The 14,736-nt window shown below is 37.2% G+C and overlaps 1 protein-coding gene across 2 annotated transcripts; it reads left to right on the top strand.

Annotated features, from left to right (window-relative positions):
- Positions 1-7,526: 7,526 nt before the first annotated feature.
- LOC132111162 (gamma-synuclein-like) lies at positions 7,527-13,925 on the top strand. 2 transcript variants are annotated; one of them, XM_059518322.1, is made up of 6 exons: positions 7,527-7,820; positions 10,821-10,862; positions 10,984-11,111; positions 12,833-12,853; positions 13,334-13,390; positions 13,807-13,925. In XM_059518322.1, exons 1-5 carry the CDS (start codon positions 7,700-7,702, stop codon positions 13,388-13,390), a joined length of 369 nt encoding a protein of 122 aa, XP_059374305.1. In that variant the 5' UTR covers positions 7,527-7,699; the 3' UTR covers positions 13,807-13,925. The 2 variants fall into 2 exon arrangements, with proteins under 2 accessions (XP_059374305.1, XP_059374306.1); XM_059518323.1 differs by lacking the exon at positions 12,833-12,853 and having other exon boundaries at positions 7,549-7,820.
- The last annotated feature ends 811 nt before the right edge of the window (positions 13,926-14,736 follow it).

Raw genomic sequence — 14,736 nt, 5'->3', positions numbered from 1 at the left:
TTTAATGGTTTTGTACAAACAATGATCAAATATTGTGTCTAGAGCTCATTGTGAAGAAAGACTTTTACACCACAGGGTTTTTTCTGTAGTAAACTGTAAATCTCTAGCAACCTGTTGGTAAAAAAAAAATTAATAAAGAAGTAAACTTGCAACCATTTAATCTTTTTGAGTGGTTCTGGAGGGGATTACAGCCATTTGTGTGTTAATTTGCTGTTCAAATATGAGCTCAGAAATAGAGATTGTATTGCTGGAAATGACACAATGATTAAGCCTCATGCAGGATACTTACTTAAAGTCACCAGTAGATGTCAGTGCTGTAAAACAAAAATGAAAATAAGTGCAGCACGATAGTTTGCTGAAGTACTGTACTGTTGATATATAGTATTCCTTACTGATGGGAATGCATTGCTGATGAACGAATTGCCATTCGGCACCTTAATGTCACACCTGTTAATCAAAAAAGAAAATTCAAGTTAACTATGGAGCTAACCAAGTGAATATTTAATGACTCTGATATTGAAGTGAAGTGGCATGATGTGTGGCCAAGTATGATGATCTATACTCTAAAGTTGTGCTCTTCATTTAACCTATCCAAGGGCACACACACACAAACACTGTGAACACACCCGAAGCTGTGTCAGTCATGGTATTGAGGGTGGAAGAGAGTACTGGTTATTCACTCCCCCGACTTACACAGTTCCTGCCAGACCTGAGACTTGAACCCCACAACCTTCGACAAGTTTGGGAACTATTGGTGTATACAAACCCTGATCTTTCTTCATGGTTAGAAGAAAGAGTAAAGTGAAGGCTCATACTGTGGAACACAGCACTTTGATCTCTCGATTGGAACACCACCACGATGGAGTCAGAGAGATGGCCCTTAGTGGTTATAGTCCTATTTAATTAACAGAAGCTTTGCAGTTAAATTTGGTGAATGTCTGTCGACTCCACTTACCTGTGGAGTTCCTCAAGGGTCCATTCTTGCTCCACTCTTGTTTTCATTGTATATGCTCCCTACAGGATCCATTTTTAGAAAGCATGGTGTATATTTTCATTGTTACGCCGATGACACACAAATTTATATGCCATTTCAAAAGAATGACAAGAACTGTTTAACTCCGCTTTTGCCCTGCCTAAAGGACGTAAAAAGCAGGATGGCTTTAAATATTCTGAAATTTAATGACAATAAAACAGAGATTATTTTATTTGGACAAACAGAAAATTTGCATCTTTAAAACTAAATTTGGGTCCCCTGTGTACAACAAAGTGGTTTTGAAAAATTGATCATGGAAAAACGTATTGTTCAACAGAGAACTCAATTTTGATAAGCAAATTGACAATATCGTTAAATCTTGCTTTTTAAATCTAAGGCCCCATTTACAATAGTGCGTTTTAGTTTTAAAACGGCATTTTAGATTTAAAACGATCCGCGTTTAGACTATCGTTTCAGCTGCGTTTAAGAAACGATCTCCATCTACACTACATAACTGAAAACGCATGTGACCATTCATGAACACTGGGCATTTTAAAACGCATAGAAAAGTTATGCATTTTAAAATGGAAACTAGTGTAAACGGGGCCTGAGACTTAGAACTAAAGTTAAGACTCATCCATGCCTTCATTTATTCACAACTCGATTATTGTAATACCCATAATTTATTCCTAAAATCAGTGTGAAATGATAGCTGATTAACAAGGGTGAAGAAGCACCTAACCCTGATTGTAAGCCTAAAACAGATATTTCCTGAAAGTTATATCTCTATTCTGAATGGTTGATTGGAATGATGTTCCAGGATCAACAAGGATGTTGATCCAGGAACATGTTGTACTTCATGAAATCACACTCACCATTGTAATACTATATATAGGAGGTAACCAGACAGCTTTGGTGTGTTTGCATTGCGGTTCAAAATCCAACAGGTACATGCAAGCGTGAACATTACACCGGTTTTTTCATCTATCCAGTGGTTGCCATTTTGTTTCAAATAGAATACAAACTCTTAGTGTTTGTTTTTAAATCCTTAAACGGTTTGATCCAGCATATCTTAATGCTTTAGTGAAACATCACACATCTGCTAGATTCTTGAAGTCTTCTGATCAGCAACTTTTAGCAATTGCCAGATCTAGATTTTAACTTAAGGGTGATCGCGCCTTTTCAGTTGCTGCCCCTGAAATTGTGGACTTTGTTACCTGTGAATATTAGATTAGCTCTGACTATCTCTAGTTTTAAATCATTGTTAAAAACGTATCTATTAACTCATGCTTGAAATCTTTCTTGGTTTATACTATTTGAGCTTGCTGTGAAGCTCAAAAAAGGACTGGATATCTCTAGATCTTCGACCGCAAGCTCAAACAATCTGTCTGAGATTTTCAAAAACCGCAGATAGCATTTTGCTGGAAACATCCAGTCATGAGAGTGAGGAAGTGGATGTGGTAAGTGACAACGAGGAGAGTGTGAGTATTAAGTCACCTCAACCTGCCAGTCATGCCCATGGGGAAATGTTGGAAGTTATGGCTCAGGCTCGAGCTGCACAGTGGCTCCATCTGTAGGCAGACCTGCTTAGCTCTGGGCGTCGTTGGCATGTGTTATTGGCGTGCTCCCTTAAATGCACCAAGTCATGGCGTAGTGGGTATTTCGTTCCCCAAAGTGTTAGGGGATGCAGTGTGGAGTTCCCTTGAAGGGGAATGTCTTGGGTTATGCATGTAACCATGTTTTCGATTTCATAGTTTTTTTCCGTGGTGTATCATGGTTTAAGGCAAGGCAAGGCAAGGCAAGTTTATTTATATAGCACATTTCGTACACAATGGTAATTCAAAGTGCTTTACATAAAAGAAAGTAAAAAAAATCATGAAGAAAAATAATAACAAAAATAAAACTTTTAAAATGATTAAAACATTTAAAAACAGTTAGAAAATGATTTTACATAAAAAACTAAAATAAAATTTAAAAAACAGTGAAAATAAAGTGCAATCAGTTTCGGACATTGCACAGTGCTCATTCAATAAATGCACAGCTAAACAGATGGGTTTTGATTCTAGATTTAAATGTGACTAGTGTTTTAGCACATCTGATCTCTTCTGGAAGCTGATTCCAACTGCAGGCAGCATAGTAACTAAAGGCGGACTCCTCTTGTTTTTTGTATGTCCTGCCTTCACCAATGAACCTTAACCAGTTGTTCAGAGAAGATCCTTTGTCCTTTGTCTCAGCAAACCTGAAATGCATCAGGCTGATCTTACAGCCAATAAAGATGTAAGTATTCTGAGCTGGCTGTTGATGTGAAGCAATGTGGATGGAAAAAAAAAAGGTTTGTCCGGTTGAAGTTGGTTGCAGGGGCTTCACAGGGACATCTGCCATCAAACTGTTTAAGAAACTAGGAATCCAAGGCCAAACCCAACTACGAGCTGTCAAGGCCCTTCCCATTGCCACTGAACAAGAGTTGATGACTCTGGAAGAAGAGGAGGGAAGCCGTCTGGGCCACATAACAACAAAGGTGAAAGCAGAGGGGGCACATCTGGGATGCCAGTTGTTGCCCATGAACCCTCTGGAGATGTGGGCTGATATCATCGAAACACCAAGGAAGGGGGTACCACTTAATACCACCTAGTCCTAAACTGCAACAGCAAATTGAAAATCATATCTAATCCCAAGTTTTTGTATAAAGTATATAAAGATTATTATGTTTGTATAAAGATTATTTAATTGTTAGACACTGCTGTGATGATGTTATTGCTAATGGATAAGGAATCAAGTATTTTTGTGTTGATATTAGATATTGTAATTCTGCAACACAGCTTGATTATTTATTACCAGTAATGCAGATTTGAAAGTGTCAGTAAACTAAGACTCATGACATGGTACTGTATATAATGATCCTAAGATGTGGGCAGAGAGAGACTTACTTGGGCTATCGAGAATATGTTATGCCAGAGGAAGGGTTCCACTAGCAGTTCATTAGCTCCAGTGCAGTCAGGAACAATGGTTAATGGTACAGTACACACTCAAGAGACCTGTGCCACAGCTGTTTTTGTTTGTACAGTTGCCAATAACATACACCGGTATTTGAGCAAGGCTTGTGACTGTGTTCAATGAATGTGTCATTTAGCACTATTGTGCAAATTTGGTTTCCTATATTACAGCAACTAATTTTGTTGTCATAATGGGAAAGACCTCTGGTGGTGAGCTACCTTTGACCCACAGCACTTGAAGAGCTCCTTAGATATGTGTAGAGAAAGTATCTTTCACAGTTCTCAACTTTGAACTAATTCTTTTGACCCAGGTTCAGTGAGAACAAAACATTTGTTTCCCAGCAACAGAAACTGTTGCAATGGATTTTCAATGTCAGTAAAACAGACCCTGTACGGGCATGGTTTGTTGGTGTGTGTGTCTGAGAGAGAGAGAGAAGCTGCAAAGTTTTTAAAGAAAATTTTAAACACTTACTTTGCTTTACAATGCAATACAATTTTATTTCTCAGCTATAGCTACATGCTCTGTGTCTGTAATTTATTAATTATTTATTGGGACATAAAAATGTATTTGTGTGTGTCTATATGTACACACAATATTTTTAAGGCAGTGGTATTTCATATACAGTAAAACAATTTTTAGCGATGCCAAACCAGCCATTACTCTAGCAACACGATCCTTCAGAAATCATTCTATTTTAATATGCTGGTTTGCTGATCAAGAAACATTTCTAATTATTATCAAAGTTGAAAACGTTGTGGAAACAGTGCTACATTCTTTGATTAATAGAAACGATTTACAACATGTATGTAATTATACATTAAATGTTAATTAATGACATTTTGAATAATGAAAACTTTGAAATAGAGTTCTTTTTTAAAAAGAAATGCCACTGAACTAATGGATTTGCTATGTCCAAAGATTTAGCCTTTATTCCCAAATCAAAGCTCTATGTTTGAAAACATATGAGCGTCGCCATAGAGAGTCCTAGAAGAACACTGACATTGTTTTTAAGCCTCATTTCCCAGTCTGCCAGTGGCACTATGTCACAGCTGCAATGTAAACTTTGGCACTTTTGGTTTTGGCACTTTCTCACCCTTTCTCCTCAGTGACAGCAGGGATGTGGTATGATCACAGATGGGATTTTTCCCTGAATCCCATTCTCAAAGCAGCTCTCAGTCTGCCCTGAACCTAGGAATATTAGGATGCCAGTTGCTTCATCACACTCTTACAGTAACTGCAGTCAGATGATTCATTTGGTCCACCACAATGGCAAATGACTGAATCAAAGATAGAAAAGAGAAAAAGAGACTTAATGCCTGACAACTGACAAGCACAAGTATGACTATAAACATAAAAAATGTGACAGTGGAAGACAAAACAACCTTTATTACAAAATAAATCCACAGAAATGGTTTCATATAGTAGCACTGATGATAAATGCTGTAAGATGCAGACTTATGTTTGCTCCTATGAAGTAAACAAGGACATTTAACATTTGTTCATTTTTCATGTACTCAAGAGCAGCATCTCCAGCTTTTCAGCATAAAAGGCCTTTCTGTCCACTGATTATTGTGGAAATTAGTGCTGAGCTTAAATTAGAGAGAATTTGTTTTGCGAAGTCTGACGTATATGCTCCAGATATCGTTTCAAAGGAGAATTAAGAGAGTTTGGATGTGATATTCCACACTATTCTGTCATCATGTTGGTGTTTCGTTCAGTACTGATCATGTTGTTCTCCCATGGTCTTGATTTTTGCCACGTGATGGATGCATATTGACCTGACAGTGTTGAGTTCTGAGCAGCTTTAGATTACATTCTCTCACTGTCCTGGGAAATGCAAGTTATATTTAGACATACAGAGGAGGTCATTTAGTTTGCCTGGGCAGAGCATCATCATGGAGGTGGATAACAAGGTCACATGACTTCTAGTGACCAGTCGCTATTTCTGCTTTGAGAGATCCGTCTGCAACATCAGGAGCAGTTATGTATTTTTCAGGCACAGCTGAGAGAATAAATTAGTGCATTTATGCTGGGATGATTGGTGACAAAACCATTGCATTTGTACTTTTATGAACTACTATTTGTATCAAACCTCTCCTTGTTTCAGGAAGTAAGTGAATCAATCCAATCTTATTGCAAGTTTATAGCAAGGTATAAAGTCACAGTTTTGGATTTTAAAATAGAAACACAATTGCAAGAAAAAAGTCAGAAGTGTGAGATAAAAAGTCAGAATTACCCTTTTTTATTTTTATTCCTTTGCTTAAATAAACTTGAATTAAAATTAGAATGTCCCACACAGTCCAATAGCTATTTGAAAAAAGGGACAGTCTAGTCACTATACTGCCCAAAGTTCCTGTATAAAAATATTTAAGAAAACTGCTTTCATCAAGTGATTCCATGGGTTTTTAATAGCATTATGTATCAGACTATGCTTGAATCCTTTTTTTGGTGTGTACAGTGGCTAAGACAGCACAAGCTCACGAAGGGATTTAACTTTATAAATATATAAAGGACTATACATCATTTGCCTTCATGTTGGATTAGCCAACAAGAATTACAAAGATGATGAAAAAAAATAATTTCCTGCTGTACTGTGCCCCAGTTTGATTTTATTACGCTCTTATCAAGATACAGTTTTTGCTATTTATGGAACTGTTTGTATAACATAAAAAGAGAAGGATTATTCATTGAGGTTTATCCTTCATATACTGCATGCATCATAACAATCTGATTATGTGGTTCTTTCTTAATTTCACTCTTGCAAATCCCATACAGAGGCTGCACATCAGCTTCACAGAGATGATCCACACAAAGAGGATCCATATTAGATTACAGCAAACATGTATTTATACCAGTGTGGTGAACGTCGGTCCTAGAGAGCCGCAGTCCTGCAGAGTTTTGCTTCAACCCTAATCAAACACACCAGAACAAATTAATCAAGGACTGAAGGGTTATTAGAAAGCTACAGGCAGGGAAGTTTGAATTAGGGTTGGAGCTGATCTCTGCAGGGCTGCGGCTCTTCAGGACTGGAGTCCGCCACCCCTGATTTATACACTCATGCCAGACTGAAATGATTATTTGATGAATATGACAGGCTTTGTGAGTCTGAAGAGTGCTGCCACTGATGCAGAAGTCGGTGCAATAGCGCTTGCACATTTTAAAATTAAAATATGCATTTTTTACATGTGCATATTTTAATTTTAAAATGTGCAAAAAGAAAATTGAATACACGTAGCTACACATAAATGTAGAATTAAATTTAATTATGATTTCAAATAGACTAGGAATCACTGTTAACTAAAACGATTAAAAGTGAAATTAAGATAAAATAAAATAAGCCTAAATATTAAATGAAAAACTTAAAAAGCTTAAAAGAATGGAAATTAGACTAGGTTATTTAATAGTTTTATGAAGCCGTGCACTGATGCTGGATTTGAGCATTAACAATTTAATCTTCCAGTATGTGAATCTCATTTATTATGGGTGGCTAGATATCAGGCCAAACTGAAAAAGCTTTCTTCTTGTGGAATCCATTTCTCGTCAAAAGGGTGTCCCGAACTGTCTGAACACTGAGTGCCCATCCCACTCTCAAAGGAGCTGCGCACACACACACACACTCTGGCAAACACACTTACCACACTGGCAGTCAGAGCACACACAGCTCCATTCACCAGTTATAAGACGAGAGCCACTTCCAGTTAAAGGACATAAAGCCCTGATCCGAGCTCTAGTATGGATGCGCTGAAGAAGGGATTCTCCATGGCTAAGGAGGGAGTGGTGACCGCCGCCGAAAAAACCAAGGCCGGGGTGGAGGAGGCAGCTGCCAAAACCAAAGAAGGGGTCATGTATGTAGGTATGTACAAATTCAACTGAAAGGAGAACATTGCGTGCCATTTTCATAATTAAAAACAATGCCAATTACAAATTTACAAACCAATTGTAATTACAAAAGCGTATTTAAAGGCGATTTTTATGACAATTTAAATCTTTAATATTTTTTTATATAATTCATTATTTAAACAAAAACAAAATATCACTTTCAGTTTTAGATAACTGAATTATTACCAAATGATGATAAGAGTCCTTCAAATTAAAACCAGGGCAATGAAGATAAATGTGTGGCATGAGCCCATTATTACATCTGACTGCTGTGCTTCATCACTGAAAGTAAGTGAACAAAAATTAATTTGCCTAGATTCAGCTGGAATCAACACTGCTAGACAACTTACATGGTAAATAGTACCATGGTTAATTAATCCTGATTTCTACTGTCAGGAATGGATAATGATTGAGGAGGAAGATGGAAAGAGATAATGAAAGACAGAAGGGAAAGGACAAGAAGGAGAAAGGAAGCACTTTGTGTTTTCAATAACTTCAGGATGCAATCAATCGATGAGCTGTCAGTGGCAGATACATTATGAAGAGAAAAGCCTGATTGTACTCCATTTATATTGCATATTAAAAGAATATGTAAACTATAAGATACAGTAGTTATCATTCTGTATTGTTGATATTGATATTGCAGTCTGATTACATAAGTATACCTATATTTGCTGAACATTTTATTTTTACTATTTTTATTTTATCTTGTACATGACTTTTGGTACAAGCATTGTGTGTAATACATCATTTCTTCCTGGTTGTGCTAGAGTGCTGACAGGAGCACACAGTACTGTAATCCCATTCCCTTCCGGTCCACTTCACCTCTCGGTCCTCAGAGACCATGGTCTGCCCGGGTCAATACACAATCTTTGATGATTGTAATGGCTCTCAGTGTGTGTACACACCAGTCACAGGAGCCTGTCACTGTCTGCTTCCAGTACTTAAGAGCATAACTTGTCCTCCACATCAGAGAAAGGAAAGAACAATGTATTTGCTATTACAAGGAGCTTTGACTTATGTTGGAGAGGAGGAGAAGGACGTGTGTGTGTGTGTGTGTGTGTGTGTGTGTGTGTGTGTGTGTGTGCGTGCGTGTGTGTGCGTGTGTGTGTGTGTGTGTGTGTGTGTGTGAGACAGAGTGTGTTTGGGTGTAATACAGCTAGAGGTACAAGCTTTCCTCTGCACCACACAGACAATTTACTTTACTCAGAGAAATTTCAAGCCTCTCAAAGAAAAGTGAGGTCCCTTTGCACTGACATGAGACAAATTGCCAACAAATACACATCTAATAAATAAAATAAAGATTCTGCACTACTGATCATGTGACTCTTTGTAAAGACAGTCAAATGATCTTCCACTGAAAATGCTTTTTAGATCATGCTGGAGAACACGATCATCAGATCTGACACAAACTTTTGGAGCTCATGATGAATCAAGCAAATGTTATATTCATTTTTCACTCAAATTATTATGATACTGCATAAGAAACAAAAATATATAACTAAAATTATGATAAAAAAATCAAGATGAATTTTAACTGGTGGTCTCAGACATTTGGAGCCCTGCTGTAGACCAGGCTGAGCTCACATAAAATTGGCACTTTAATTTCTGTTGCATTATATAACACCATTTTCATCACAGAACTGTGTGAGCACAGTCCAGCTTAATTATTTTTAATACATAATTCCATTAAGTCTCTTATGGATCAGGAATTAAAGCATTGGGATTGTACTATAGAGAGAGAGGTGATGTAAGTCAGATTTAACAATGGAATACAAATGAGGATACACAGCATTAAATTAACACAAACAATTAAATTGTGGCCTGTATAAGTACAACTTTTAAATATAAATCCTGCTAGCATTTACATTATTATATATTAGCATTATTATCTGAAAAAGTGCTGTGTCATCTTTGTGTTACATGATTAAGAAACAACATCTCAATAGTATCTAATATCTTCTATCTTCCTCTGTAATCTATGCTCAACTATATTTAGTATATCACAGTATACTCCTCTTTATCGCAGCAGCTAGCTGCAGAAGAAGAGACGTTTTATGCTTCGTCACATTATATTAGATGCTGTGGAAGTGACATCATATTGCAGCAGTGGTCAGGTGACAGCAATACTCTCAATCTTTATTGATTATATTATAAATAATACAGGATTTCAGGCTTGTGTTTGTGTTGCAACAGAGGCTAAGCCCTGAAAAATGTGGATGTCTTGAAACTAAATCAGCTCTTTGTCCGGAACAACAAGGACAATGTCGCATCTCTTGAGAGGTGTATCTGTTGTGCTGTGCGTGCACATGTTTAGAAGCAGGAGTGACTTTCACAGACACGTTGCTGTGGGCTCAAAGGTTCTGGGAAAGAGCTTAAACTTGTTCTACAGGCCATTTGTGCAACGCAGATTCAGTACAAGAGATGCTATGGCCTTTCAGAGGCGAAGTGGGATTTTCAACTGTTAACATATAGGAAGTGTCTCAGTAGAAAGGATGTTTCTCAATCTGTAATGCTTAATAGCACTTAGTGAAGCCAATCAGCATTTACCTGCCATGATTTTGTAGGGTCTCTTGGGTACTAGAAAAAGCTGGACCTTTAGCTGAACTGCCAGAGGAGACTTTGCACAGCAGACTAAGTGTATGGATCCCAGGACAGAACAGGAGCCAGAGCTGAAAGCATCAATCAAGGATCAGACATCTGTCTAAAAATAAGATGAAATTAGGTACACGGTTGGGAAAAAAGGGTTAGCATTTGTGAAGTTTGAAGAAATGTCTCTGTATTTGTTGTACATGTTGCTTTAGACTTTTGTTGTACAGGTAAAAAAAATATTATTTTGTGTTCCAAAGAAAAAGTCATACAGGTCTGGAATGACATGAGGGTGATAGATGATCACAAAATTTTCATTTTTAGCTGAGGTAATACTTACGTGATATTATTTGAACTTTGTAATAAACTTTTCTTTTTCTGACAGGCACAAAGACGAAGGAAGGTGTTGTGACAAGTGTAAACACAGGTAACAGAATTAATAGAAACAGTTCTTAACTAAACAAAACACTCAACGTCATTTTCCTAAATACCCTAATCTATGGAAAGTCTCAAATCAAAATATAAGGACAATTCTTTTTCTGCCGTAGTTGCCCACAAAACAACTGAGCAGGCAAATCTTATGAGTGAGACTGCCGTGGCTGGAGCCAATCAGACGTCAGAAAAGGTGGTGGAGGGGCTGGAAAGTGTGGTCGCATCCACTGGTCTCGTCAAACAGGTAAGGAATCAATTTGTACAAGGCTAATAATTGGTCAAATTAACCAGTAAAAGTGTGTAAAAATTAAAACATTGCTGTTCAGTTGCATTGGTGTCTTTAGGTGCACTGTATTTACTCCCCCTCAAGCCATCCTAGGTGTATATGACTTTCTCCTTTCAGATAAATACAATCAGAGTTATATTTAAAAATGTCTTGGCTCTTCCAAACTTTTTGATGGCAATGAATGGTGGACAAGGTTGTGAAGCAAAATAAAGTCCATCCATCCATCATAAAATGTACTCCACACAGCTCTGGGGGGTTAATAAAGGCCTTCTGAAGTGAAGTGTGTTTGTCCAAGAAAAATATCCATATTTAAAACATAACCGTAGCTTCCACCAACTATCATAGGCATGTTCACGAGAGAGAAGCATTCCAGCAGTTGATTTAGGACGTAGGCGTAGTGTAAGCTCGGGTGAGATGTGACGAATGTGGAAGTGCAGAGGAGAGAAAAACAAAATACCAGTCATGAATTAGAAGTACAAAACGAGAGTAGGCAGGTTGAGCATTAACATGACTATGCCTGGGGACATAGCTGACTGTGGGTTTATGCAAGGGGTACTGGCAGGTTCTTTTTTTTTTCTTAATTGACAGCCAAAGAACTGACAGCAAAACCCCTTTTGTACTATACTATTTCTGGGTTATGCCGTTTGGCCTGCAGGGGGCGCCAGCGACTTTCCAACGTTTAATGGATCAGATCCTGCAAAGCACCAGGGAGTTTACTGCAGCCTACAGGTATCTGGACGATGTGTTCATTTTCAGTAAGACCTGGGAAGACCATTGTCAACATCTGAGGCAAGTCCTAGGGAGAATTAAGGCAGCAGGTCTTACCATCGACTGAAGAAGTGTACAATAGAGATTTGGGATTGGAGGAGCAGTCATTTGCCCACAGCTCGAGAAAATAGAGGGCATCCGAGGTTACTATCCTCCTACCACTAAGAAACAGGTGAGATCTTTCCTGGTCTTGGTGGGATGGCAGATTTATACATAACTTTTCTGCCAGGGCCTCCGGGCCAGAGCCCGGATTTCCAGAAACGGTTAATCATGCAGACAGATGCTTTTGGAGTCAGGTTGTGGTTAGTTAGATGTTTAATGTTAGTTCAGGACATTAAGATTGGAGTTAATGCAGAAAGTGGATGGAGACCGCAGACCAGTGGCATTCTTGAGCCGGAAACTGTTCCCTCGAGAAACACTATGCCTTCGTCATCCGCTTGAACACCACTCTAGTGAACCACAGTATGACAATTAGCAAAAGTTAGAAATTACAGTTAATTTTTTATACACAAATGCATTACTTAGCTTCAGAAGGCCTTTTATCAACCCCCCAGAACAGTGTGGAGTACTTTTTATGATGGATGGATGCACTTTTTTGGGATTCAAAATCTCTACCCCCATTAACTGCCATTATAAATCTTGGAAGAGATTTTTATATATATATAATCAATTTTATATATATATAATCAATATAATCAATTTATTAGGTATAGGCTATATGACTCTCTTCTTTCAGATGAATACAAATATATATATATATATATATATATATATATATATATTTGTATTCATCTGAAAGAAGAGAGTCATATAACCTATACCTAATAAATTGATTAATCTACTGTTCAGTCATAAAGTTGGTCTATTTGATATGACGCCCATGCTTTTCTTTCTTACCCAATAATGGTCAGGATGAGCTGGAGAACACTAAGGTGCTTTCAGAAACTCAATAAATGCACGCATGCAATAAAAGCATGCTGAATTATCACATTTACCTCAAAGCCATTATTAATACAAACTAAAATCTCTTCATTTTAATACATCAAATTATCAATATCTATTTTATATTTTCAAATACGGATTTTGTTCATAACTCATTTCTGCTTTCCAAATATTGATCTGCATTTTTAAAAAATGCAACGCAGTTCCTTTCATTAGAGTTTCAAAATTGTTTTTATTCATTTAAAATCTCATGAAGAAACAAGCCATAACCATGCGACCATTATCAGTCGATGTGCAGCAACAAAATCATTAATGAACATCTGGAATCTTCCAGAGAGTAATAATTAAAAAATACATGTATTTCATAATTTTAAAATTATATGATATTAGTGTTTTTAAGGTGAAAATATGATGAACGGTGATAAAGAATGGTCCACAGCTGAGATGTGTTAATGTGTTTCTGCCTCCAGGGAGACCTGACGAAGCAGGAGGGAGATGTAGAGAAGCCTACAGATGCTGGGCAGTAGGTGAGAGAGCACATGAGCTGTACATGAGATGGGATTTTCTATTCTACACAAATTTACAGCAAAAAAGCACAACCTTTGTGACTTTCTTCAAACACTGAACAAAATCCAATAATTATTTAATTATCTTTGAATGAACTTATTCAGGGCAGTCATTTGACAATAAGATCTCAGGGTCCTGTAAAATTCAGTAGTTCATGTAGTTTACAGTCTTACTAGACAGGTTTTATGTCAACAGCCTATTACAACACAGCAGATGTGCTTCCAAACAGTGCTCAAACCGGCTTTAAAACATGCCTAAGGGTTTCATGTGTAGTAAGTTAGCCAGTTGTTTTTAAAATGATATTTTCCAATTTTTGAAGAATCATCTACACAGTATAGCACTGAACCAACATAACCATCCTTCTGTTCTGTTTCAGGGAGATGACACACTGAACACCCCTGTGATGCTCTGCTTCTTGATTAAGAAGAGAGAGTTCATTAGATGCTGTGGGCCATGGCTGAATATTATCATCCTAAACCTAACCCTAACCCTAATCCCACCTGCCTCTCTTGCTTTGTCCTCACAAACTACAAATCTGCTTAACTCAATTTACCACTTTCCTACATGTAATTGTATTCACAAGAAAAAAATGCTCATGTAACAACACTATTATTTATCTATGCAATATTCACATATACTGAGCAGTGTGTGTCATCAAATATGCACAAATATTACATGCATGTGCTTGTGATTTGCACATTTTAATATAGGCAAGGTCTGTCTTTCTCACCTGCCCTAAAACTAGTTTCCTCCACCCAACACAAAGAGATCAGATGGATGGTGATTTTACATAATCAGTGTGAGAATACACTCAATGCGACGATATTTGAAACAAGGAGTAGAAAATCACAGATCCAAATCCAAAGAAGAGGGCAACTGATGTGAAGCATGAAGATAGCTGGTTAAATCAGTTCCAGTAAAGTGTGGTTATAGAGTGATGGGGTTTTAGTAAATGTCTTATATGTAGCTTGCTATAGCAGCCATTATAAACAACTCACAACATCTGCAAATGATTTAGAGCAGCTGCTACTGTAGGTTACATTATTTTTTTGTGGAAGCCATGCATGCTGCCTCACAACTACACTTTAACTGATCATATTAATTATTCCAAACTCATTGTTTCCCTTGAAGTCTGAAAGCAGCTGTATTTCTTTTTTATATATATATTCCATCTGTAATAAAATCAGTTTTGTGAAAGATAAATCTACTCTCATTTTTTATCATTATCTTTTTTTTTTAATAGAATGTTGCTAAGAAAGTTAACAAATTTAGTTTGTACAATATTTGATATATAAAATAACAAAAA

This window comes from Carassius carassius, chromosome 30 (assembly GCF_963082965.1).
Source record: "Carassius carassius chromosome 30, fCarCar2.1, whole genome shotgun sequence".
Lineage (NCBI taxonomy): Eukaryota > Metazoa > Chordata > Actinopteri > Cypriniformes > Cyprinidae > Carassius > Carassius carassius.
This window is presented reverse-complemented; position numbering and strand designations above follow the sequence as displayed.